Source organism: Heterodontus francisci, chromosome 31 (assembly GCF_036365525.1).
Source record: "Heterodontus francisci isolate sHetFra1 chromosome 31, sHetFra1.hap1, whole genome shotgun sequence".
In the NCBI taxonomy this organism is placed as follows: domain Eukaryota; kingdom Metazoa; phylum Chordata; class Chondrichthyes; order Heterodontiformes; family Heterodontidae; genus Heterodontus; species Heterodontus francisci.
Window position 1 is genome coordinate 38,556,677 of NC_090401.1, and position 27,186 is coordinate 38,583,862.

General features: G+C 43.3%; 1 protein-coding gene across 2 annotated transcripts in view; it reads left to right on the plus strand.

Moving 5' to 3' along the window:
• ncmap (non-compact myelin associated protein) overlaps nucleotides 1-11,968 on the plus strand; it is an 86,904-nt gene extending 74,936 nt beyond the window's left edge. For both annotated transcript variants that reach the window (XM_068010944.1, XM_068010943.1), the window contains exons 2-4: nucleotides 1,096-1,185; nucleotides 5,582-5,666; nucleotides 8,579-11,968. In XM_068010944.1, coding sequence (XP_067867045.1) covers nucleotides 1,107-1,185; nucleotides 5,582-5,666; nucleotides 8,579-8,720 — 306 coding nt within the window. In that variant the 5' untranslated portion in view covers nucleotides 1,096-1,106 and the 3' untranslated portion in view covers nucleotides 8,721-11,968. The remainder of the gene's footprint in view (nucleotides 1-1,095; nucleotides 1,186-5,581; nucleotides 5,667-8,578) is intronic.
• Nucleotides 11,969-27,186: the final 15,218 nt, after the last annotated feature.

Genomic DNA, 27,186 nt, shown 5'->3' on the forward strand with positions numbered 1-27,186 from the left:
GGGTCAATGGTCCAAAGAGGGGGCCATGGGCAGGGAAAGCAGTCCCCACAGTCTCAATGATCGCGCCAGGGCGGGGGTGGGAGGTGGCTGGAACCCCTGCGACCCTCGGTCCCATGATTTTTAAAAATATTTTTTTGAAACATACATTGCCCAGCTCCTGAGGGTCTCCTGCATGCATCATCAGCGCTGACCTCTCCCAGTGGTGCTGCTGAGGCCTTAGAGCTGCCAGCCCTCTGATTGGGCCAGCAGCATCAAGAGCCCGCTCACTGTCGTTAATTGGACAGCAGGCCCTCCTATGGTAGCATTGCTGAAGCGGTCCAACTGCAGGCAAGTGCGGGCTCGTGACCTGCTTTTTACGCAATGTCGGGGTCCTGACATCCATGGTAAAATTCAGACTTTTGTAACAGGCAAGCAGCATCACCAAGGTGAATGATGCACATTCCACTTAGACCAATGAGAAAAGTAGGTATGCACACTACCTTAGCCAAAATATCTTAGACTACTAGGAATGGTGGAAGGCGGCTCACCACCACCTTAAGGGCAATTAGGGATGGGCGATAAATGCTGGCCTAGCCAGCGACGCCCACATCCCATAAACAAATAAAAAATGTTTTTAAAGGTACCTTTGTTGGGGCTCTAGCTGTGGAATATAGCCTTGTGTTTTGCGGTGGGGCAATTTGACCGTGGCAGATAGTTCTAGTGGACATATGCAGAGGGTCTTTTTGTGATTTACTGTGTCATCTGTTTTCCATCCAAAGTGCTCCAGGCCCCAAATTGTTACAGTTGGCTTGGCCTGGCATCTTTTCATTTAGATATGAACCAGCTTAGTAAGGGTTGTCAGATGCAGGGCTCCATATGGAGCTTGTCTTTATTGTTTTCAGGTTGCAGAAACTGACTAAAAGCAGAGGGTGGGGTGTCCTGATCATTTAGAGCAAGTTATTTTGACAAACCGTTTCATTCTTGTGCTCAATAATGTCATGTGAACCCTGTGATAAAATGGCAGTGTGGTATTTGATACCCAATTCCATTTCATTTGTGTTCAGATTTGGAAAATCGACTCCTCTAATACTTGGTTTTGTTTTTTCCCCTTGCCAGTAACCCTCAGCATGGCAGACAATACTACAATAGAAGAAAGCGTCAATACAACAATGACTACAAAATCTCCCCAAGAAATTCTGTACCAGAGTAAGTATGTTTCTTGTTGCTTGTGACTTCCCTTTCCTCTTGTAAACTGGTTTATGTCGAGGTACAATGCAGGCCGTTGAATTTTCATGTTTAACTTTATAGACTAATTTGTGTATTCAATTACTTAAGATAATATAGCAGGGTGGAGGGGAGGAGGGAGGAGAGGCTTCCCCATTGGTTCCGTGTCCTGCCAGCATGGAGCTGAATCAAGCAGTCCCCAGTTTCTATCCCATGCTGGATGATCCCATCTCAGCCAAAGAGGGTATGAGGGTCAGAGAAACAGGAGTAGGCCATTCAGTCCTTCTAGCCTGCTGGATTGGATCATGGTTGATCTGGATCTCAATTCATTTATTTGCCTTTTTCCGTATTCCTTAACACCTTTACCCAACAAAATCTTATCAATCTCAGTTTTGAAATTTTCAACTGAGCCCCAGCTTTAACAGCTTTTGGGGGAAAAAGTTCCAGAGTTCCTCGACCCTTTGTATGATTTTCTGGCACCACTAGTGAACAACCTAGCTCTAATTTTAAGGTTATTCCCTCTTGTTCTGGATTCTCCCACGAAGGGAAATAGTTTATCAGTTTCTACCCTACCAACTCCTTTAAGCATCTTAGACACCTTCATTAGATCACCCCTAAATCTGTTAAACTGAAGGAAATACAAGGCTAGTTGATGCAATCTAACAACACTTTTAGCCCCAGTATCATTCTGGTAATTCTACGCCACACCCCCTTCAAGGCCAATATATCCTCCCTAATGTGCAAAGAACTACAAATAACCTGAACACCCATCAGATTTTTTTTTTTCAATTTTACAGAAATATTTATTCAGTTTGCTTTCCAATAATGATAAAAATTGAAATCCAGTTTTAACAGCAGCTGAAAGCGATACAGCAGCCCCCCCAGAGTGTTAAAGTCAGCGTGGCAGTGGTCTCAGTAATTTCCAGCGGCTGCACTGACTGAATCTGTTGTCAAGAACCCAATGTACTGTGTGGGAATCATTCTTCAGCCTTTCCTTCTGCCTCTTGCCAGTGGGGGCAGGCTCGGTAACGGTCGCTGTGTGCTGAGCTCTCAGCTTCCCTGAGTCAATACCTGGGTCGCGGTCAGCACCTTGCCCAGTGCATCTATCTCCACCGCGCCACAGTTGACGTGCAGAGGCTACGCCGGCTTCTCCTCCACCTCATTCACGGCCAGAGTCCCCGACCACTCATGCAAATCCACAGGCATCTAGGAGAGGAAAGGATTTTTCTACTTATTGCTATCAAGGGATTCCTGCTGGAATGTGCATGTTAAATAGTGTAGACTCACCTTTGAAGAATGATCACTTCAGCAGGGTATTGGAGGGCCAATGGCAATTTGGAACCATAGCCCAGCATGAGTCAGCACCTTCAGGAGAGTACAAAAGAAACTTTAAGCCAGCTTTGGGGAGGGTGAGAGAAAGCATTAAAATAATACCCAAGAGAAACAATAGATGTGGTGGAACCTGTTTAAGTGCCAGTTTCTTCTACTAACCTCCTCCTTTGTGAATAGGGCTGTTTTTACTTGAATACATGAACCTTTTATTTGCCAATAATTGTCACTGAATTCCATGCAACAAAATCCTAGCAAGGAATGAAGTGCACCTTTGATTTGAAAGAGAATCTTGCCAGTTTCATGAGAAAGAACTGCAAAAGGACACGAAGATTAGAGGCAGAAACAGACTTCTATTATTCCACAAAGCCAGATGATATCTCCCCCTCATCACAGACTACAAAGGATCCATGTTGCGGAGCTGTGGGATAAGATTTATATCCCAAGAGTAGGCAGGCCCATAAAGGTTATGACCATGAGCTGGATACCAGGCCTAGTCAACAACTTCTCTTCAGCTCTACAAAAGCAAAATACTGCAGATGCTGTAAATCTAAAATAACAGAAAATGCTGGAAATATCAAGAGGTCAGTAGGCATCTGTGGAGAAAGAAATGGAGTTAATGGGCAGGATTTTCCCGGCCCTGGGTGGCGGGCTGGGAGGCAAGGGGGCTGGGAAAATAGTGGGGAGTGGCATCACAACAACTCCCTGATGCAGTCCCACTGGCAGGGTAGTTTCCCAGCAGTGGGACCAGATGTGGAGCAGCTGCCCAACGAACAGAGGCAGGCAGCCTATTTAACTATTTAAGGACCCCATGCGGGTGGCCCAGGGGGCCATTGAAGCTGGAGGCTTCATGCCCCAAAAAGGGGGAACCACAGTTAGGGAAGGCTGCCTATGTGGCCCATCCAGAGGGGCCTGCATGCCCGGCTCTGCCTTTTATTTTCTTACTTACCTCTGCGTTATCTCGATCCCTAGGTTACCTCAGTAATGCCCACTTCTCTTGGTGAGACTTTCAAGGCTTCAGAGCTGCCGGCCCTCTGATCGTGCCAGCAGCATCTACATCCTGCCCACTATCCTTAATTGGACGATGAGCCTGGAACAGCCAATTAGGAGACTGCCTCCGATAAATATGCTGAACAAGTCTAACTGCTGGCACTTGCAAGCTCGGGACCCTCGTTTCATCCCGATGTTGGGGTCCCGAAGCCTGCAGTAAAATCCTGCCCAATGTTTCAGGTCAATGAGCTGTTGTCATTGACCTGAAACGTTACTTCTGTTTCTCTCTACACCGATGCTGCATGACGTGTTGAGTATTTCTTGCTTTTTCTATTTTTATTTCTCATCACATGATGCAGGAAGGATGTTTCACCTGGCTGGTGGAGGGGGTGGGGGGTGGTCTAGAACCAGGGGACATAGTCTCAGAATAAGGGGCCAGCCATTTAGGATTGAGATGAGGAGGAATTTCTTCACTCAGAGGGTGGTGAATGTGTGGAATTCTCCACCCCAGAGGGCTGTGGAGGCTCAGTCATTGAGTATATTGAAGACTGAGATCAATAGATTTCTGGATATTAAAGATATCAAGTGATATGGGATTATTGCAGGAAAATGGCATTGAGGTAGATGATCAGCCATGATCTGGTTGAATGGCGAAGCAGGCTGAAGAGGTCAAATGGCCTACTCCTCCTATTTCCTATATTCCTATAAGCTGTTAATGCCACAAATAATTAAAAAAGATAGATAGAAACATTATGCCCATGGGACCATTATGAAAACTTTAGTCATGATAATGAACAAAATCATATAATCATCGAATTACATCTTACAGCACAGAAGGAGGCCATTCAGCCCATCATGCTTGTGCCGAATCTTTGAAAGAGCCATCGAATTAGCACACCACCCCCCCCCACCCCCCCCCCCTTGCTCTTTTCCCCAAAATCCTGCAAATGTTTTCTTTTCAAATATTTATCCAATTCCCTTTTGAAAGTTTCTTTTGAAGCTGCTTCCACCTCTGATTCAGGCAGTGCATTTCAGATCATAACAACTCACTGCGTAAAAAAAAAAACGTCTCCTCATCTCACCTCTGGTTCTTTTACCAATTACCTTAAACCTATGTCCTCTGGTTACTGACTGTCCTGACAGTGGAATAGCAAAAAGGTATAAAATCTAAATTGTCTCAAGTAGGGATAGAAACAGGACAATGTCAGTTATTATTTGGGCGGTCTGAAGTTATTGTGTATTTCCAGTTTTCTCACAGCTTTTGCCAAAATTCCACTTCATTAATCTGGTTCAGTGAAAAATAAGCTCATAGGTTCTTGAGATTTTAAAAATAAAAAGTGAAAATCCAGATAATTTTTACTTATTTCTACTCACTGGTCCATTTTACAGCATTATAGATATACTAGAATCTTCATATTCTTCGCATTGAATAAAAAAAAGGGGAGACAGTGGCATAGTGGGAATGTCACTGAGCTGGTAATGCAGAGGCCCAGGCTAATGCCCTGGATTCAAATCCCGCCATGGAAGCTGGTGGAGTTTAAATTCAATCAATCAATAGAAATCTGGAAATGAAAGCTAGTAATGATGCCAAGAAACTATCATCGATTGTCGAAAAAACCCATCTGGTTCACGAATGTCCTTTAGGGAAGGAAATCAGCTGTCCATACCTGGTCTGGCCGACATGTGACTCCAGACCCACAACAATGTGGTTGACTCTTAACTGCCCTCTGAAATGTCGTAGCAAGCCGCTCAGTTGTCAAGGACAATTAAGGATGGGCAACAAATGCTGGCCTTGCCAGTGACACCCACATCCCATGAAGGAATAAAAAAATGTAAGTTAATTGGCTGCATTTGTTTTTAGTTGGAGTAGTAGGTTTGTGAGGAGAGTAACTTATTAATAACTCAATGTAAGTAGGGCGAAGGAAACTGATCCCAGCAACACTGACTTCCCTGCCGACTTCCCTGCCAACTTCCCCCACACCCTTTCTAAAAAGAACAAATGATGTTGGTGGGAATGCAAACTCCACATTAACTGAATGAATTCTTCTTTGTGTTGCAGGTTCTGGTGCTATTACAGCTGTCATTGTAATTGGAATAATAATCATATTCACCCTGGTACTGGTCATTTTAAAGCACTATAACAGGTAATGAAGAAATGGAGAATTATTGTTTGTAATACCGATCCACCCATGGGCTGACTTTTTATAGTTCACTGCCAATGTAGAGGGGGGCCAGCGCTTCGTCCCCGGCAACGGCATCTGGTGCCACCGCGCAGACGTGGAGCCATTTATAAAGGGCTTCATGCCCTTTCCAGTAATTTACATTTTTGAAGTGAAATGGATGTGAAATTTACATTTCTAAGGCCCTCTCCTACCACCCCCCCCCCCACAATGACCAAACACTTCAGTTATTGCCTTTACCCCAACAAAAAAAAACTTTTGTCCATCCAGAACTGCCCCCCCCGAACTTCATTACCTTTGCCCTTTAACCCCCTCCCACCATTCCCTCAGCCAATACTAACAGTTTCCTCCGCTCTCCCACTCCCCCCTGAACATTTCACTCCTCCCTCCCCTCCCCCCCCCCCCCCCCCCCACCAATGTTACACCTCGGATCTCCGAGTGGAGATCCAAAGGCGCGGGGCTTCCGGCAACCAGCCGGAATATCGGCGTGGGATGGCTGTTGCAACGAGGTAGGTAATTATTCGTTTATTAGCATGGATTTTAGTATGTAAGTTAGGTTTTTTTGCCAAGCGGCGGAGGGGCCGCCCTGAGGCCTTGCTGCTGGCTGTAAAGTGCGGCGGGGCCTTGCCGGCATCAAGGCTTGTGGCAGTCCTCTCCTGGATGTATTTTCTGGGCCCCCCGCCACAACCCCTACGTCAGGCGGCTGGTAAAATTCAGCCCACTCATTCATTCAATTAAAAGCTACGAATCTAAAAATTGTTAGGTGCACCAAACTGACGCACATGCAAAGTGAAATTCCCACTTAAGTGCAAACTGACTAACCTTAGTTTCCCTCATCAATTTACATAATCACTATCTGTTAAGGTAACCATGGTGATTTGCTCAAGTATAAAAAGGTATAAAAAAACTACCAATCGCAAACAAGGAACCCCAATCAATTAATTTTTTTTTTAAAAAGCACCTCCACAAATTGGACCAAGCAAATCATTCAAAACAATTTTTTTTCAAACTGCTGTTGGCAACTATTTTCCTTCCTCTCTCAGGCCAGTATATGCTATTCAAAATCATAGTACAGCATATCAAACATTCACAGAATTATACTGGGTTAGCCTTTGTTCTGGGATCTAGGTTCAAATCCAACTGAGAATGAGGAGATAAAAGTCTTCTCTTCCTGCTGACTGTAAGGGTCACCTGTGAAATAAATTTGAGGATTCTTGATCCAATTCCTATTTAACAACGACTAACAGCATAAAACTAATTTTTTCAAGTTCACCCAGAGTGGCTGCAGGGTAGCTGGCATGGGGAAATGGCAAACTGGTGCAGTACAGATGCTCTTCTGAGGTTAAGGCTGAGGACTTGTTGAGGCCAAATAGAGGACATTTTACTCAACATTTGGCAGTGATATTCCTGACCTGAGCATGTTTGCTGTTAATACTTGATGCCTGAAATAGGAAGAATTTATTCCCTAGCCATGAAGAGTATATTTTTTGACATAAAAATTACACAATTTAGAATCACTAACGTTACCTATAAAAGTAATCTTGTTACAAATGCCTGCAAGAGGTTTTCTCTGCACAGGCCTTTCATCATCCCTGGGTCTAGACCTAAGTTCTTCTTCAAACCCAGAATTGCTAATTTGATCTGGACATTGGGTTCGCTGATGTTCCAGATATTGTTGACAAACTTCTTAGTATGTGAAAGCACAATCTATATGATGGGAGTCGTCTTGTAGTTTACACTCTACCATGTGGAATTACAGCACCAAAGGTACACCACAACAACCTGAGTCACAAGGCAAACAGGCAGAAAATACACTAATAGCAACTGTGAGATACAAGCGCAACAAAACAGAATTCAAAACAAAATTTGTTTGGCTAGTGCGTATATGACAGTGGGGTTAACTCACCTGGTACAGCGCGATAACAGTTACAACTTCAACATGAGCTACAAATGGGAAGTAAGGGCATTAGGTTTTTTTGATCATCATGTAAATAACTAAAGATTTTGGAGATGGAGGAGGGAAGAATAAGTAAAGCACTTGCATCTTAAGCAAATACTGCAAATTCCCTGTGAGAAGGAGAAGGAATTTCTTGAATGTAAGTAATAGAATAAGACGTTTTGGAGAGGGAAGACTACATGGTTACTTGTATATTAAACAGATTTTTAAAGTGGTAGATAAATACTATTACAAACATTATATTTGTATATTTCAGTATCAGTAATGTCCAATATTTTTAACTTTGTGTCAGTCATAATACATTGGTTTAGGTTGTATTGGGACAGTGGTAACCATCAGAAAAGCCTACATTCAAGGTCCTATACTATCTTGCGTAATACCAGGGGAGAATTATTAGAAGTTTCTGAAATATTTAAGAATATTTTGAACATAATCACTTCTCCTTGAAAAGCAAACAAGTTGTAGGTTAGGGTAGAGGTGAAAGAAAGTAATCAATATGGAGGTGGGGAAATAAATGGGGCCAGAGACTGTAGACACAGGCTGAGGCAGGGCCTCAGGGGATGGAATAGGTTGTGAGATGGAAGCTGGAGAGGGAGAGGACTTGGAATATACAAGAAGAAACATTATTTTAAAATGATACAAAGTAAGGGAAAATTTGGTGAGGAGGCGCGGACAAACAATTAAAAAAAAATACGGAATAGGAGCAAAAGCCAATATGGTTGCTTATGTGTTTGCGGTTAATATTTTATGATGTCACATGGCCAACATATACCACTGTGGTTGTGAGACTAGAATGTGGAGATGTAAGAATGAACTATAATCATCTATTCGTACATTTTTTTACATTATTACAGACACAAAACAATAATCGTTTAGATACACCAATATCACAACATTAACAATTGATGTTATTCTGTAGACAAAGCAGATTGAAAAGAGAACTGGCACCAAAATCATCAAAACAGCTCTCAAGCCCACTTCCACAGACTGGTATAGCCACGAGCAGACCGACATCGCAGGTTTCTAGTTCATCGAATATCCCATTGGAAAGAAAATATTAACAGTACTCCTAATGGCATTGGGACAGAAACGTGCTTTTACAGACTGTGAATTTGGACTGTTTGGGTCACAGATGTGTGAAAGAAATGTATTGTTAAAATTACCATCTTTATTCACTCTCTGGGGGAACTGAGTTCGCAAACTTTCTGGGCTGGACTTTATTTTTCCAGACTGCAGAAATGTTGGAGAGAAAGCAGTTACATCGATGATAATTTTCTGACATGCTTGGGATCACAGCAGCTCAAAAAAACATTTACGTTTTGTTGACTAATACGTCAAAAAAAGCTTACCGGTTTTCTTTAAGTTGTGGAAATTATTGATCTTTCTCACTAGATTAGAATATAGAATGTAAGAAAATCTGGGACAAGAAAAGCCCATCAATGCTAATCCCTTTTGTATTCTAACTCATTATGACATCCAGCTGTATTTTGAACAATACAATGATTTTGCCTGTATTACCTTGCTTGGTAAATTATCCAAAATATTTATCACTGAGTAAAAAGGTTCTTCACAGGCATACGTGAATGGAATTGGTAGAACAGAGAAATTGAGAAAGGAATCTAAGAGTAATAGTAGACACATCACTTCCAAAGTGTTCGATTTGTTCTGACTTGATTTGCTTTTTTTAATTGCTTCACCGCATTATCTGCAAATTGAAAGTGACATATCGACTATTACTCGTAGGTTCCATTCTAAGTTTCTCTGTGCTAGCTTAATTCCATTCGGATATACCTGTGACCTACATTGTTTGACTACGTGCAATAATTTACATTTATCAGTGTTAAATTTAATGTGCAGTTTCTCTACCCAAAAATGTAACTGATGCAAATGCTTTTGAAGATTTTTCAATGCTTTTATTTTTCTCCTTGTTTTCCTTTTGTCAGCAAATTTGACAACATTATGGTTGGGTTTGATACTTGGATCATTGAAGTAGATTTGAAACAACTGGAGCCCACTGAATCCTGTGGGACTCCAGTCTGATATTACATCTTTCATGATCTTGCTTTCTGAATTTTTTACCCACAATCTTATCTATTTCCATGTTCTCTACCTGCATTCGAGTAACTTTTCATTTAATTAGAAGTCTTTTACATGAAAATTTTCCAAAAGCTTTCTGTAAACGTAGGTGAACTATATCAAGGGAGTTCCAATAGCTACTTTATCTGCAATGCCCTTAAAGAAAATGTTAATCAGGCAGGATGTTTCTCTTCGAAATCCATGTTAGCTGTTTCTGTTAAGTTATTGCCAACTGGGTACTCCTCAACCTATAGCTTGGAATAAATTACATTATTTTACTCATTATTAATGTTAGGCTCCTAGACCTGTAGTTGCCTAAATCAGATTCGCTGCCCTTTGTTTCAACAGATTTACCAACAGTGAGAGTGTAGGTGTTTTGACCCCCACATACACCCTGCCATTGAAATATTTTCTTTTAAAATATGTAAAGAAGGAAATTGTGTTCAAACCATTTATGTTTGCAGGTTTCACAAACCTGACTGTTTAGCTTAAAAGGAAATACAGTATCTGTATTTCATGGAAACGCTCACATTATTTTGCTTTCAAGTTTTAACTTTTCAATGTTGAGGTTGTTGGGTACATTATTTCTGCAGTTATACAATCGCTAATTACTTTGTAACTTTTTTGGTTCACTTTTGTGACAAGATGTTTCTGAGAGTGGGCCATGTATTTTGGCAATGAGAGATACTGGCAGAGAAGTTACAGCCAAAGGAAATTAAAGCAGTCACTGTACAATCTTGTAGATGATACTTGAGCAGACTAATCTGTATTGAATAGTCTTTTTTTATTTATTGTTCTGTGTAAATGCATATGTAAAATTAGAGCAGCCTGGTATGAGCAGACCAATATGAATGATCGTAGAGTTTTCCTGATGTCCACATTGTATCAGAAGATCATTCATTATGTGCAGTGCCTCCCGCATTGAGGAAGATGGATCTTGCAAGCACATAAACAGCCCAGGCATATTTGGGCTGAATGCAGTACTGGTGGAGCCCTAAGAGGCAGCTTCTTGGTTGAGGAAAGAGAACCTCAAAATTATAGGGAAAAACTGTAAAGTTATTCATTAAAATAAATGTCTAAGTTGCTCATAAAGTGTAACAATGTTTTGTCATAACAAATCTGATCTAAGAGCATTGGAATTTTACTGACACTATGAAGAGAATGTTCATTGTTTACATTCAAAATGACACATTGAAGGATCAAGTTACTTTATTTTTGCAGGAAGTGAAACTGATTTTATTACTGCACAACAGATTTTATAATTGCAAAATTGCTGAATCTGAATTGTAGTCACCATCCTTCATACAGTTACCTGTTCACAGTAAATTTAAAATCTGCCTTCACACACAAATTAGTTGATACTATTTACAGCATGGTGCAGCGCTACTTTGATAAACGAAACTCTACATCCCGTTGGGAAATGCTATTTTGACAATATGCGCATATCGCTGTTTTGAGAGTTAGTAACTAAATTTTCAATACAAAACGAATCCATTAAACATCAGCTCCATCTATATATTAGTTTGGCTCAGTGGTAACTTGCATCTAAGTCATAGAGTTTTGTGTTCAAGTCCCACTCCATGAATTTGAGTTCATAATCTAGGCTGATCCTTCAGTGCAGCACTGAGGGAGTGTTGCATTGTTGGAGGTGTCCTCTTTCTGATGAGGCATTAAACTGGGATCTTGTCCAGGTGGAAGATCCCATTGTGTTATCTGAAATAGAGGAGGGGCATTCTCCTGAATAACAGTGTTCAAACAGCAACACCAGAACAAATGAATTGGGTCATCATTTTTGCTATTTGGGGGGACTTACTGTTGGCAAATTAGTTGCCATATTGCCTGATATAGGAACAGTCACTACAGTTATAATTGGCTGGCTGTGAAACACTTTGGGAGGTCCTGAGGATGTAATAGGTACTATAAAATGCAAGTTCCTCCTTCCATGTGAACAAAATAGAAGTAAAAAGTTCAGATTTTATCAAAGACATTTACTCGAAGTCACTAAGAATCCATCCCATGCGACTCGTTTCAGTTGTGATGAAAAGATTGACTTTGATTCTAGGTGGCCATCAGGTGGAGCAGGTGGGCTGACCACCTGAAAGCTGTGGCTGAGGACCACCCATGTCAAAGGTGTGCCCCATTAACATATTTTTGACAACCTACATGCCCCATTCTAGTATCCCGATGTAGCTTGCCAGCTCCAAGGTGGTGCAATATTGCCTGGAGGCTGACCCAGGTGGGAAAAAGTCAAGTTCTGGTGGCGGTGGGGGGGGAAGGGGGAGTGGTTGTAAGCATGGAAATGGGGTTAGCCCAGGGTGGCTGCAACCACATTATTCTTGGGGAGCCTGGAAGAGCACTCCTGTTCCTCAGCTAATCAGAACCAGAAGGCTGACCAGAAAAGGTTAAGTTTAGCCCATTAATGTGGGATGGTGTGCTGTGGTTTATTACTTTTTATTCATAAGGAGGTATTACAAATTATGTGAAGTAGGTTTTGATCATAACTGCCACTCTATGCGTTTACTTGTTGTCTGCAAAATAAAGCAACTTAGTGATCGTATCTGGCCTTGTCTCACTAATGTGTTTTCAGTATGCTTAGTGAAAGATTGGAGAAGCATTTGTAAAGAACACATAGTTCAGATTACAAAGAGGGAACTATTGATTCACTCCTGGGTCACAGTATATTATACATAGGCATAGGCAGTGTAAGTACATGCCTGAACATAAGATGTGGACTGCATATCGGGGTGGCCAGCACAGCTAAAGCATAGAAAAGATCTAAAGCAGACCCAAAGTTTGTAACCATGATACAAGTCACAGCACCTTATCCACAGATTATTTCTCTTTGGACCCTGGTCAATTTGTCAGCTTGACTTATTTGATAACACTCATGCCTCCTCCTCCTTCCTCTTCCAGCAGCTTGTCCTGTTCTGTGTCACCTCTGCTTATTTTCCCGATCATTCTATAGCCCAAGGGGTATGCATACTACTGCATGCATATCTGGGGAGCAAGTGGTTTGTGCAGAATTCTTTTAGACAAGCCAAAGTCCTTTGGCATGTGCCACACCACTCCTCATTGGCTTTAGCAACTTTTAAAAACTCCAGAAACACCAAACACTTGTACAATCATGGCCAGAGCCAGAAGAAATCAATCAGCAACTAACCATAAAGGAGTTGATGATCCCTTTAAATAGCACTTGTGTTGTATGTGGTGGGGGTGGGGGGTGCATGCTTCCTGATGCGGAATGGGTATTCAGCTGTGCGTATGTAAGAGTGGGGGCGTTAGCTAGAGTATTGAGTTCCAAAATGGCAGCACTAAAAATCAGCATTATGTGCTGATCGAAATCACAATCTGCCTACTCTGCATACTTCTGGCCTATGCTTTCTGTGCACGGCCTACTGCTGTCACTCAAATGGAGACTGGTGAGCCCAGTGCATCCATTTTGGAGCCAAATTGGCAGTCATAGCATCAAAAATACCAGCAATAAAGAGAGAGATTTTGTGGCCTGACTCTGAAGAACTTGGCCTGACCTTTCATAATCAATAATACCAATTCTACAACAAAATTTCCATATTTTGCATTCCATGCCGCACAGACATATTACACTGGTCTTACCAGATTCTAGTGTTAAGCTGTTCTGAGGTAGACCTAAATGGCCACAACCGTGCAGCTTTAAAGGGACACTGCCTTCATTAAAATAAAAGCTGTTCACAAACTTATAAACACTGAATGTGACTGTGACGTAATTATAATGTACCACACTAAAACACACCATCATGTCATTTGTGTTTGCTGGTATCTTGATAAAGAAGCAAGCATTCTTCTGGCTCCTCTCCCAAACCCAAATAAAACTATGTTTAATATTTAAGAAAAAAATGGTCTCTTTAATCTCTCCAATGAGCCAATGTGTGGTAAATACAACTTTCACTGCTTAGTGAACTATAATGACAATATGGGAGTGGTGCCAGAGGACTGGAGGATTGCAAATGTTACACCACTATTCAAGAAAGTGGAAAGGGATAAAACTGAGTAACTATAGGCCAACCAGTTTAATGTCAGTGGTGGGAAAACGACTAGTGATGATTTTCAAGGAAAAAATGAATTCCCACTTGGAGAACCACGGGTTAATAAGCGACAGCCAGCATGGGATTTGTTAAAGACAAATCTTTTCTGAGTAACCTGATTGAGTTCTTCGATGAATTAACTAAAAGAGTTGATGAAGGTCGCTATTGTCTACATAGACTTGCAAAAGACATTTGATAAAGTACCACATAACAAACTTATTTGGAAAGTAGAAGCACCTGGTATTAAAGGGACGTTGGTTACTTGGGTATATAGTTGGCTGGGGGATAGGAGGCAGAGAGTAGAGGGAAACAGATGTTTTTCTGACTGGAGAGAACTGTGCAATGGGGTCCCCAGGGATCAGTATTAGACCCATTGTTTTACTGTTTTATTTAAATAACTGTACTTGGGCATGGGGAGTTGAGTTTTGAAGTTTGTGGATGATACAAAACATGTCAACGTAGTAAATAGTGAGGAAGATAGTAGCAGACTGCAGGAGGACATAGGCTGACAAAATGGCCAGACACACGGTGGATGCAATTTATTGCAGATTACTGTAAAGTGTTACACTTTCGGAGGAACAAAATGGAGAAAAAGCATAATGAATCTTTGAACTTCTGTACCCTAGAGGGCTGTGGATGTTTAGTCACTGAATATATTCAAGGCTGAGATTGTTAGATTTTTGGGCACTAAGGAATGAAGGACTATGGGGATTGGGCAGGAAAGTGGAGTTGAGGGCAAGGAGTAAACCATGATCTTATTAAATAGCAGCAAAGGCTCAAGGGGGTCATGTGGCCTACTCCTGTTGTTGTGTTAATATATTCTCAAAGGGTTCTATTTTGTGGGAGGTTGCAGGAGCAGACAGGCTTGGGGATGCATAATCACAAATTTTTGAAGGTGGCAGGGCAATTAGATAAGATGGTTAAGAAAGTACATGGGATACATTGTAAAAGGGGCATTGAATAAAAAACAAGAAAGTCATGCTAAACTTTTACAAATCACTGGTTAGCCCTCAGCTGGAGTAGTGTGTACAATTCTGGGCGCCACAGTTTAGGAAGGATGTTAAGGCCTTCGAAAGAGTATAGAGGAGATATACCAGGGATGAGGAGCTTCAGTTATGTGGAGAATTTGGAGAAGCTGGAATTATTCTTCTTAGAATGGAGAAGGCTAATGGGAGACCTAATAGAGGTATTCAAAATAATGAGGGGTTTTGATAGAGCAAATAGGAAGAAACTGTTTCTTCTGGCATGTGGGTTAGTAAATGGAGGTCACAGATTTAAAATAATGGGCAAATGAACTAGAGGGAAAGTGAGGAGAATTTTTCTCACGGAGGGTCGTGAAGATCTGGACTGCAAAACATGGAAGGGTGGTGGAAACAGATTGTGTAGGAACTTTCAAAAGGCAATTGAACGTGTACTTGAGGAGGACTAATTTACAAGATTATGGAGATAAAGCTAGGTTGCGTTACTAAATTGGATAGGTCTTTCAAAGAGCCAGCATAGGCACAGTGGGCTAAACAGCCTCGTTCTGTGCTGTAAAAATCAATCATTCAATGGCCAGAATTTTACGCTTCCGCCAAAGAACGGGTTGGGGGTGGGGGGCTCAGGCCCTTCCCAACTCGCTCCTGCCTCTGCCGCCATTTTACGGCGGCAGCAGCGAAAACCAGCCCACCCCAGGCCAATCAAGGCCCTTAAGTGACCAGTTAACGGCCACTCAGGGGCTTCCACCCGCCGCCATGGGGATTTTACACTTGGCCGGTCAGGCGGCCCAGACCTGAGAAAAGGCACCTGACAAAAGCAGGCGGCTTTCTGACAATCCAGTGGGGGCCCCTCATAATCAGGCACCCTGTGCCCAATGGAGGGCCGCCCCCAATGCTCCAACCACCCCAACACGCCACCTGCCCCCCCATTCGACCACCCTTGCCTCTCCTGGGCCCGACTGAACACCCCTGGCGAGGCCCCAAAAACTTACCTTTTCCCAGGGCATCCTTCCTCTTCTTGTTGATACTGGGTTGCAGTCCCAACAGTGGCCACCGCTCCCGGTGACACTGTTGGGACTAAGAGCTGCCAGCCTGCTGATTGTCTGGCAGCTCCATTAGGCGGGACTTCCTGCCTCAATGAGGTGGAAGTCCCACCTCAGACCAATTAAAGGCCTGGGGACCGCAAAATGCGGATCAGATCCCCGGGCCAGGCAGGTTTGCCACCGACTTTTCAGTTGGTGGACGGCTCTCATCTGTCAAGGGTAAAATTCAGCCCTATGTTTCCAACTTTGCCAACAATCCTGATTTCATGAACAATTTATTGATGTTGCACATGTATAGAGAACATAATAAATAAGACCAGGAGTAGGCCTCGAGCCTACCAGGCCTACCAAGAGCATAACCAGGGAAAGAGTAGGACCCACTAGGGACCAAGGGGGAAATCTGTGGGTGGAGCCAGAGGACATTGGTAGGGTGTTGAATGAATACTTCACATCTGCCTTCACTCAAGAGAATGAGGATGTTGATATGGAACTCAGAGAGAGAGACTGTGAGGGTCTTGAGCAAATTGTCACAGGGAGTGACAAGGTATTGGAGGTTTTGGCAGCCATATAAGTGGACAAATCTCCAGGTCCAGACGATTTGTGTCCCAGGATGCTGTGGGAGGCGAGGGTGGAGATTGCAGGGGCTCTGACCCAAATTTTTAATTCCTCTCTGGCCACGGGGGAGGTGCCAGAGGACTGGAGAACAGTTAATGTGGTCCCACTGTTTAAGAAAGGTTGTAGAGATAAGCCAGGGAACTACAAACCAGTGAGTCTCACATCAGTGGTAGGGAAACTATTGGAGAAAATTCTGAAGGAGAAAATCTATCTCCACTTGGAGAGGCAAAATTTGATTAGGAATAGGCATCATGGCATTGTCAGAGGGAGGTCATGCCCAACAAATTTGATTGAATTTTTTGAGCATGTGGCCAGGTGTGTAGATGAGGGTAGTGCAGTTGATGTAGTTCACATGGATTTCAGCAAAGCCTTTGACAAGGTCCCACATGGGAGACTTATCAAGAAAGTAAATGCACATGGGATACAGGGTAACTTGATAAGGTGGATTCAAAACTGGCTTAGCTGTAGGAGACAGAGAGTGATGACAGACGGCTGTTTTAGTGACTGGAAGCCAGAGTCCAGTGGCGTACTACAGGGATCTGTGCTGGGTCCCCTATTGTTTGTCATTTATATAAATGACATAGATGACTATGTGGGGGGTAGGATCAGTAAGTTTGCGGATGACACAAAGATTGGCCGAGTGGTTAACAGTGAGGTTGAGTGTCTTGGGTTACAGGAAGATATAGACGGGATGGTCAAATGGGCAGAAAAGTGGCAGATGGAATTTAACCCTGAAAAGTGTGAGGTGATCCACTTTGGAAGGAGTAATGTGACACGGAAGTATTCAATGAATGGCCTGACACTGGGAAGTTCCGAGGAACAAAGGGACCTTGGCTTGTTTGTCCATAGATCTCTGAAGGCAGAAGGGCAGGTTGATAGGGTGGTGAAAAAGGCATATGGGACACTTGCCTTTATCAATCGAGGCATAGATTACAAAAGCAGGGAGGTCATGTTGGAGTTGTATAGAACTTTGGTAAGGCCACAGCTGGAGTACTGTGTGCAATTCTGGTCGCCACATTATAGGAAGGATGTGATTGCACTGGAGGGGGTGCAGAGGCGATTCACCAGGATGTTGCCTGGGATGGAACATTTAAGCTATGAAGAGAGGTTGGATAGGCTTGGGTTGTTTTCGCTGGAGCAGAGAAGACTGAGGGGTGACCTGATTGAGGTGTACAAGATTATGAGGGGCATGGACAGGGTGGATAGTGAGCAGCTGTTCCCTTTAGTTGAATGGTCAGTTACGAGGGGACACAAGTTTAAGGTGAGGGGCAGGAGGTTTAAGGGGGATTTGAGGAAGAACTTTTTTACCCAGAGGGTGGTGACGGTCTGGAATGCACTGCCTGGGAGGGTGGTAGAGGTGGGTTGCCTCACATCCTTTAAAAAGTACCTGGATGAGCACTTGGCACGTCATAACATTCAAGGCTATGGGCCAAGTGCTGGCAAATGGGAATAGGTATACAGGTCAGGTGTCTTTAATGCATCGGTGCAGACTCGATGGGCTGAAGGGTCTCTTCTGCACTGTATTATTCTGTGATTCTGTGATTCTATGATTCAATAAGGTCGTGGCTGAACTCCACTTTCCTGCCCTATCCCCATATCCCTTGATTCCCTCAATATTCAAAAATCTAATGATTTCAGTCTTGAATATGCTCAGCAATTGTGCATCCACAGCGCTATGGGGTGAAGAATTCCAAAGATTTATAGCCCACTGAGTGAAAACTCTTTTCCTCATCTCAGTCCTAAATGGCCAACCCGTTATCCTGAGACTATGACCTCCTAGTTCTAGATTCTCCAGCCAGGGGAAACATCGAGGCTGATTTTTGCCACTTACCAGGACCCCTCACCGCCAAGCTGAAAGCGGGAGGCAGCCCCACCTCGGTGGACAGTGGGACCTGGGGTGGCATATTGCCAGCGGCAACCAATTAAGAAGCCGCCACTGTGGCCACTGTCCAATTAAGGAAAGTGGCCACCCCCAAGAGCTGCTGGCCCAATCAGAGGGCTGCTAGGTTGGCAGCCTCGGCAGCCCCACTGCTAGCGGTTGCCAGTGCTGAGATTGCAGCTCCAGGTAGATGGTGCCTCAATGGTGGGGCACCTCAAAGACAGGTGAGTTGGCTTGGGGAAAGCTGGCAGCCAGGCCCGGGCAATTGGTGTGGGGTTGGAGGTGGTGGTCATGGAGCACCAATGGCATTGTTGCCCTGAGGGTGCCCATTGCTGCCGGTGGGGCCCCTCCATGGGCCATGGATTGCCTATCAAGGAGGGCCATTCCCTCCCAGCCCCCCTCCCACCGAACCCACTAGGTAACCTGATGGGCTCCCAACATGATGGCAAGCCCTCCATAAACAGCACAACTGGCTGCCTGCTGGGTCGTTGAACTGCCAAGTTTCCCGCCACTGGCAATATGCTATGACAGTGGAAAGAAATTGGGTTCCCCTTCCAACACTCCCCCCTGCAATTTTTCCAACCATCCTACCTCCCAGCCTGTTGCAATGGGTTGGGAAAATTCTGGCCATCATCCTGGCATTAGCACAGTCAAGCCCTCTAAGAATTTTTTACGTTTCAATGAGATCACCTCTCACTCTTCTAAATTTCAGAGAATATAGGTCCATTCTACTCAATCTCTCCTCAGAGAACCACCCTCTCATTGCAGTAGTCAATCTGCTCAACCTTTGTTGGACCCCTCACTGCAGAAAGTATTCCCTTCCTGACGTACGGAGACAAAAACTGTACACATATTGGGTGTGATTCATGAGCCAGAGATAGAGATAAATGGTAGCTCTCTCCCTTCTGTGTTCATGAACCATACAACTAAAACAATAGTACAAAGTCAGTATGTTATTAATAAAACAATGTATGAGTGCTGGGAGATACCTGGTCTGAGTCTGAGATCAAAATATTGTTTTCTAAGTTTGTTCTGCAGTTCCCCCTGGTGGGTCAATTGGGAATCAGCTGATCACTTACTGCAGACTTGTACAGAATTGATACACAGACCAAGTTAAAGGTTTTTTTTCTGCACATGAGGGGAGGGCTGGTAAAGCTATGAAATAAATAAGAAAACTACTGAGGCAAAAGAACAGTGTTCTATCTTATTACATTGTTGCCAACTGCTGGTGTTTTGAGCGATCAGCAGTGTTTTGGGCTCTTGTTCATGCCCAGTCTGTTAACAGCGTTTCTGCATGTCAAAGAGCTAATTTGCTATATTTGACAGAGTAAGTTCAACGAGGCCCAGAAATGCTGTGTTTGGAGCTGTGGCACGAATACAGGTTGGAAGGTATGAAGTTATAACTTAACTCAGTTGCACAGCCTTACCATTTAACAGGCCAAAGTCTGGATTGTGCTGTTACTATAGGATGTCTGATGAACACAACTGCAGAGAACAAATATTTATGTTACCTTGATTGTACCTTGTTTTGCCATTATTTACTGCACTGATTCTTCCAAAATAAAATTGGAAATTAGTTTTATGTGGAGGATTGCAATAAATGCAATGAAAGACCATTTCCAAACCTAGTATCTTCCCTAGACAAGTGGTCAGGTATCAAACCTGCTTGCAGGACTCTAAGATTGCAACCAGCTAGAATTAAGATATCTGGGAAACAGACTAGCACTGCATATCATGTTGTTATCTGCCTCAGAATGTATTTCCAATGTGACATTTTATTAGAATGTCTTTGTTTCAAATTAAAGCAAGATCAAAATTGTCAGGCATTGCACGGAACTTTCTAAATATTAATTACCAGCATGTTTACTTTAAAAAAAAACTTATTCTCACATCAGACAAGATGGATATGCAGATTAATGCATTGACTTGAGAGCTGTATTGCAGTCTGTTTGTGCAATCAACTTGGCGTACAATGCAGCCTTCTGTGAAGATAAATGCAACTGACATGGAGATTCATTGCTGGTTATTGTAACTGGCATAAGGATGAACTGCAAATTATTTAGCTTACTGGGTTCCTTTACAATTTCCTCTGTTGTTTTTTCTGACCATTCAGGTGGTTTTCTATCCGTCTGCTAATCCTAAATGTAACACAAGAGAAACAACATCCAGACTAGTCTCAGCCATGTAGACAACTGCCTGATGGCTCTGCATCACAGTATAGTTAGGATTGGAACAGCCTAGAGAAGACAGTGGGGTAGAAGCTTGTTGGTGCACAGTCTCACACATGAAGGCTGCAATACAACAGCAACACACAGCCCGAACCATGAGGCTCAAGGCCAGCCTAAAATTGGGCTGTGGCCTTCATTAATATCAAGCTGGTGGCACCTGTTGCATCTGCACAGACAGATCGCATATTTGAAAAAAAAACTGGTGAGGTCATTTGCCTTACCAGTCGTGGACCAAAGGCAAGTCTTGGACGGGACGGGGGTGAAGCAGTAAAGGAGTTGGCGGGGGGATGGGAGGAGATCAAGAAACTGTGGAGTCGGGGGAGCACTCCTACTCTTCCTGGCTCCTGGCTCCACAGCAACAATTAAAATAATATTTTCTTCAAACACTTAACACTTACGAGTCCAAACCAGACAGGCCAGACCAGCTTCACTCTATGATATCCAATTTTCTCGAGGTGGCTGAAAATAGATTCCAGGCCCCTAATTTACATATGTAAGGGGTGTAACACCAGTTTTCGGCCAATGCTAGGGAAGTTTGAGAACTATCCCGACCCAACATCGGGTTGGACGTCTTTTGGTCATCCTCTAGATGCGTGCAGGACATTGGGCACTGAAATTGTCTCTCGTTGCACCCATTATACACCTGTAAAGTGGTGAAACAACATCCAATTTCTACCCAATAGCTCTCCATCAGCGCAAATCTAATCTTTTCCAAAACCTCAAAACTGTGCAATTCATCCTGTTCTCCTACAATCAATAGGCCTTTAAACCACAAGCTTGACCGAACAAAATGAGTCACCTTCAGTTGCCTAGGCCCTCCCTAAACCTCTCCATTCTCCTTTAAGACAGTCCTTAAAACCTACCTCTTTGACCAAGCATTTGGTCAGCTGTCTTAATATCTTCTTATCTGATGTCAAATTTTGTTTGATAATGCTCCTGTGAAACACCTTAGGATGTTTTATATGTTAAAGGTGCTATATTACTGCGTTGTTGATATTGATTGCTACTTCCTGATTCATCTCATTGATGTTAATAATTTTATAACCTCTGTTATGACCAGGTGAGAAAGGGGTTCCCTCTCAGCCTTCACCTGGTCTTACCATAACAAGGTTTAATTTTAAATGCTCTTTTTTTCAGCTCCCCCTTACTGAATCCTTATTCACTGACTTCCAATTGTAAGGCAAAGAAACTAGCCAAACAGGTTTTTTTAGGTTTAAAGAAAAAAGGCTGAACTTTATTAAACTTAAACTCTAATTCGGTTAACGCCTACAGATATGTGACGCACCCACACTAGCATGCATACGCGATACACGCATGCAGATAGAGACAGAAAAAGAGAGAAATAAAGTGGAAAAGTTTGAGGCATATCTGAAGATGGTTTTGGTTACTGTTCTTCGCGCTCGCTGTAAAGTCCTTAATTGTAGGTAGGTCTTGCTTTTCGTTGGGGCCCAGTATTCTTCTGAAACCTTGTTTGATGTAGGAGACCTTTCTCTCTTGAAGTTCATGTGTCCTCAGTGGGTCCCGAGGCTTGTGAGAAAGAGATGGCAGCAGACAGGAGAGGTCTTCTCAATCTAGGAGCAAACAGTCTTTTTTCAGTTAAAACTCTTTGTACAATTCAGAAGAACCCACGTTGCCAAGCAAGTTAGTCATGTGACTAGCTGGTCTGACCAGGTCTGTTTGTGGATTCTCTTGTCTTAGCTGACCCTGATACACACAATAACTGTTGCTCAAATTCCATTGTGGGTTAAATTGGAGCAGGCACTAGCCCCTTTGTCCCTCCAAGCACTGTCTGTTAGTATGCAAATGTTATTTCCAGCTACAGCTGATCTGTTTAACAAGTCATTTCCTCGCTCCAGCAACAGTTTAAAATCAATGTTCATCTGACAAAATTAATATACCTCATTCTTGGCGGGCGGGGGTCTGCATGTCCCCTCCCATTCATTTTTACTGTGATTATTGGTCATGGTGTGAAGCATTCGAACAGTCTATTAAGCAAGAGATTTGTGCCAGTGATGTTCTTTTCAGTTCTGTAGAAGGAGGAAGGAGTAATCAAACCAAGATTATTTTCTTCAGATTTCAAATATAAGGCTGGCCAACATGACCTAAATAAGCAATTTTTCACCATGTAGATGGCCATCCACTGTGCAAGCAATCAATTATATCAGTATCTGTAATCACACATATCAATATTACAGGGAAGGACTAGAGGTGTACTCTGAGGAGCTGCAAAAATAGATAAATATTACAGATTTATCTTCGAGACCTCTTTTAGTTTCCTTCTTTTGAGAAAATCTCTTAGTTCCATTATCTCAAGGTTAAATGGCTCTACTTTGCCAATAATTTTTGTAACTCTATTCTGATATAATCAGCTTCAACTTGATCTATTTCAACTTTGAGAAATGGTGTTCTACTGAAGCAAATGTGCGACAGCCTTGCACTCAGATTGTTGCTATCTTTGTGTGTGGAGCTTGGGAGGTCGCACCTGGGAGTCACTAGCTGACAAAAGAGGGAAATGGCGGCACATCCTGTGGACTGGTGTGCACAACCATGGTGAACTATGGCTATAGCAACTTGGAAACAGGCACCAACGCTGAAAACAACAACTCACAGCGTCACTCAACAGATACACTTGTGGCCCTTGTGGCAGAACCTGCTTCTCAAGGATTAGACTTCACAGTCATCAACAAAGGTGCACCAAGAGAAGACACCCCCACCGAAATGGATTGTTTGCTGCATGTCCATCATCTTTCATAGCTGGAAGGATGTCAACATACACAGTATGCCGTGACTTTTAGTTTAAAAAAAAAATTATTTATATGAGTATTGTTTGGTAAGGATCCCTTTATGTTTCTGACATTTTATCTTGTTTTTCTTCTTTTGTATGGCTTGCCACACTTGTGCTTTAGTGGCAGACAAAAGTGCAATGCCCTTACAGTCAGTAGCTAGAACGTGGCAGAGAGCAAGGCCTGACTGTTCTACAAACCTTCCATAGTGCTATTCCTTCCCACTCAAAGGGCTGCATTTTATTTGGCCACAGAGGCAGGACCGGAGGCAGACGAGCCTGCAATTTCTCACTAACCACCGGCAGTCGATCTGCCACCATGGTCCCACCTTCAAGCAATTTTCATTGAGACTGGATCGGCGGGGTGGTTGGTGGGGGGCAGCAGGGGGGGGGTGGTTAACAGCTACCCACCAGTAGGGGTAGCGAATTAGGCCAATTAAATTGCGCCACAGGGGCGGCACAGTGGCGCAGTGGTTAGCACCACAGCCTCATAGCTCCAGCGACCCGGGTTCAATTCTCGGTACTGCCTGTGTGGAGTTTGCAAGTTCTCCCTGTGTCTGCGTGGGCTTCCTCCGGGTGCTCCGGTTTCCTCCCACATGCCAAAGACTTGCAGGTTGATAGGTAAATTGGCCATTATAAATTGCCCCTAGTATAGGTAGGTGGTAGGGAAATATAGGGACAGGTGGGGATGTGGTAGGAATATGGAATTAGTGTAGGATTAGTATAAATGGGTGGCTGATGGTCGGCACAGACTCGGTGGGCCGAAGAGCCTGTTTCAGTGCTGTATCTCTAAAAAAACAAATTGCCCATTGATTGCACTTGTCAGAAGCTTTGTGGAATTTTCTAGACAGCATCAGGCACCCCACAGAGGCCGAAACCCAGTTGATGAATTCAGGTAGCCTCCTGGCAGAAGACCAGGGGCCATCGATGCCTCGTTAAATTTGCCCCCACCGCCCTCCCCAGCCCAGCAGGATTGCCAGAGGGTCACAGCTGCTACCACAGGCAATCCTGTGGAAGGGTTTTTTTCTCCACAATGCCATAATGCTGGCCTGGCAGCTGTGGCCACTTTTTATTTTTACTCTTTGAAAACTTCTTCAGAGGGCACTTCCATTTCGAGGCGCCCTCTCGATCCCCGACTTACATCAGCAGCTCCCACCTCTGACAGTGGGGCTGCTGATCCTTCAGTGCTGGAGGGCACCCTCTGGGTAACTGCACCGGCATTTGTGGGTTCCCTGCCCGCATTTTGTCCTGATGGCAGGATCGGGGCCCGGGAACGAAAATTCAGCCCAATATAGCTCAAATCAGAAGCTAAATGGAAGGGTTCTTGAAGCTGACTAGCCTGATGTGCACTCATAATAATTTCTGTTTTTCAGATTTTGTAGTATTTTTTATATCTCAGAATGTTTGCATGAGGTAGCTGAATGTTATACCTTTTTATTGTTGTATGTTCTAATGTAAATACTTCATCTTAACAATGCATTTATCACTCCTCTTGGAAATAGCCCAAAGAATCATAGAATCTTACACTACAGGAAGCCATTCGGCCTTTGAAAGAAATATCAAACTAGTCCCACTCCCCTGTTCTTTCCCCTTAGCCCTGCAAGTATTCCTTTTTCTAATATTTATCCAATTCCCTTTTAGGAACAAAGGAACAGGAGTAGACCATTCAGTCCCTCGAGCCTGTCCCATCATTCAATGAGATCATGGCTGATCCGCGGCCTAACTCCATATACTTGCCTTTGGCCCATATCCCTTAATATCTTTGCTTAACAAAAATCTATCCATCTCAGATTTAAAATTAACAACTGTTCTAGCTTCAACTGCTGTTTGTGGGAGAGAGTTCCAAACCTCTACTACCCTTTGTGTTAAGAAGTGCTTCCTAACATCTCTCCTGAATGATCTGGTCCTAATTTTTAGACTATGCCCCCTAGTTTTAGAATCTCCAACCAGTGGAAATAGTTTATCTTTATCTAGCCTGTCTTTTCCTGTTAATATCTTGAAGACTTCGATCAGATCACCCCTTAACCTTCTAAATTCTAGCGAAAACAGGCCTAATTTGTGTAATCTCTCCTCGTAACTTAACCCCTGTAGTCCAGGTATCATTCTTGTAAACCTACGTTGCACTCCAAGGCCAATATATCCTTCCTAAGGTGTGATGCCCAGAATTGCTCACAGTACTCCAAGTGGGATCTAACCAGGGTTTTGTACAGCTGCAGCATAACCTCTGTGTCTTTATACTCCAATCCTCTATATATAAAAGCTAGCATTCCATTTGCCTTTTTGATTATTTTCTGCACTTGCTCATGGCATTTTAAAGATCTATGCACCTGAACCCCCAAGTCTCTTTGGACATCCACTGTACTTAACCTCTTCCCATTTAGAAAGTACCCTGCTCTATCCTTTTTTGGTCCAAAATGGATAATCTCACACATGCCCGCATTGAAATCCATCTGCCACAGTTTTGCCCACTCACCTAGTCTGTCAATATCTCTTTGCAATTTTATGCTATCATCTAGACTGTCTACAATGCCGTCTAACTTTGTATCATCAGCAAATTTGGATATATGACTTACTGTGCCATCATTCAAGTCGTTAATGAATAATGTGAATAATTGAGGCCCCAACACAGATCCCTGCGGGACATCACTAGTTACATCCTGCCAATCGGAGAACTTACCCATTATCCCCACTCTCTGTTGCCTACCAGTCAACCAACTTTCTAACCATGTCAATAATTTTCCCTCAACTCCATTGGCTTCTACCTTAGTTAACAGTCTCTTATGTGGGACTTTATCAAATGCCTTCTGGAAGTCCATATAAATAACATCCATAGACACTCCCCTGTCCACTACCTTAGTCACCTCTTCAAAAAATTCAATGAGATTTGTTGGGCATGACCTTCCCATCATAAATCCATGCTGGCTGTCCCTGATTAACTGAAATTTTGCAAGTTACTATTGAATCAGCAATATTTGGAGAATCAAATCAGTTGTGAAGATGAAGGAACTGTTGTATCGTGTCAGTAGTGGTTCAGTTGGTAGCACTCTCACCTCCGAGGCAGAAGGTTCTGGGTTTAAGTCCCACTCCCAGCACAAAAATCAAGGCTGACACTCCAGTGCAGTACTGAGGGAGTGCTGCTCTGTTGGAGGTAATGTTTTTCTGGTGAGATGTTAAACTGAGGCTCTGTCTGCCTTCTCAGGTGGATGTAAAAGATCCCATGGCATCATTTGAAGGAAGAGCGTGTTACCCCTGTTGTCCTGACCAATATTTAAACCTCAATCAACATAACAAAAACAGATTATCTGGTCATCAACACATTGCTGTTTGCGGGAGCTTGATATGTGGAAATTGGCTGCTGTGTTTCCTACATTACAACAGTGACTACATTTGAAAGTACTGTAAAGTGCTTTGAGGTGGTCAATGGTTGTGAAAGGTGCTATATAAATGCAGGTCTTTTAATCTACGTGTACCTAAAAGCGTGAGGTGGATGTCAACCCGATTAAAACAGGTGCAACTGTGCTTTTAAGAGTAAAAATTTTAAAAGAAAATCTATAAGATTCACTCCAAGCAATCAACACGTGGGAAACGGATAGTGTGCATACGCGCGCCTGTTGGCAGGGGGAGGGGGAGGAGGAGAGAGCGCCCTGGACTAAAATAAAAGCAAAATACTGCGGATGCTGGAAATCTGAAATAAAAACAAGAAATGCTGGAACCACTCAGCAGGTCTGGCAGCATCTGGACGTTCGGCTTTTTCCGTTACCCAAGAGTGTGGCCTCGGCCATTTCCGTCACCTGGTGAGCTCAGCCTCGGCTATTTCCGTCACACGGAATGCGAGGCCTCGGCTATTTCCGTAAACCGGAAGTACT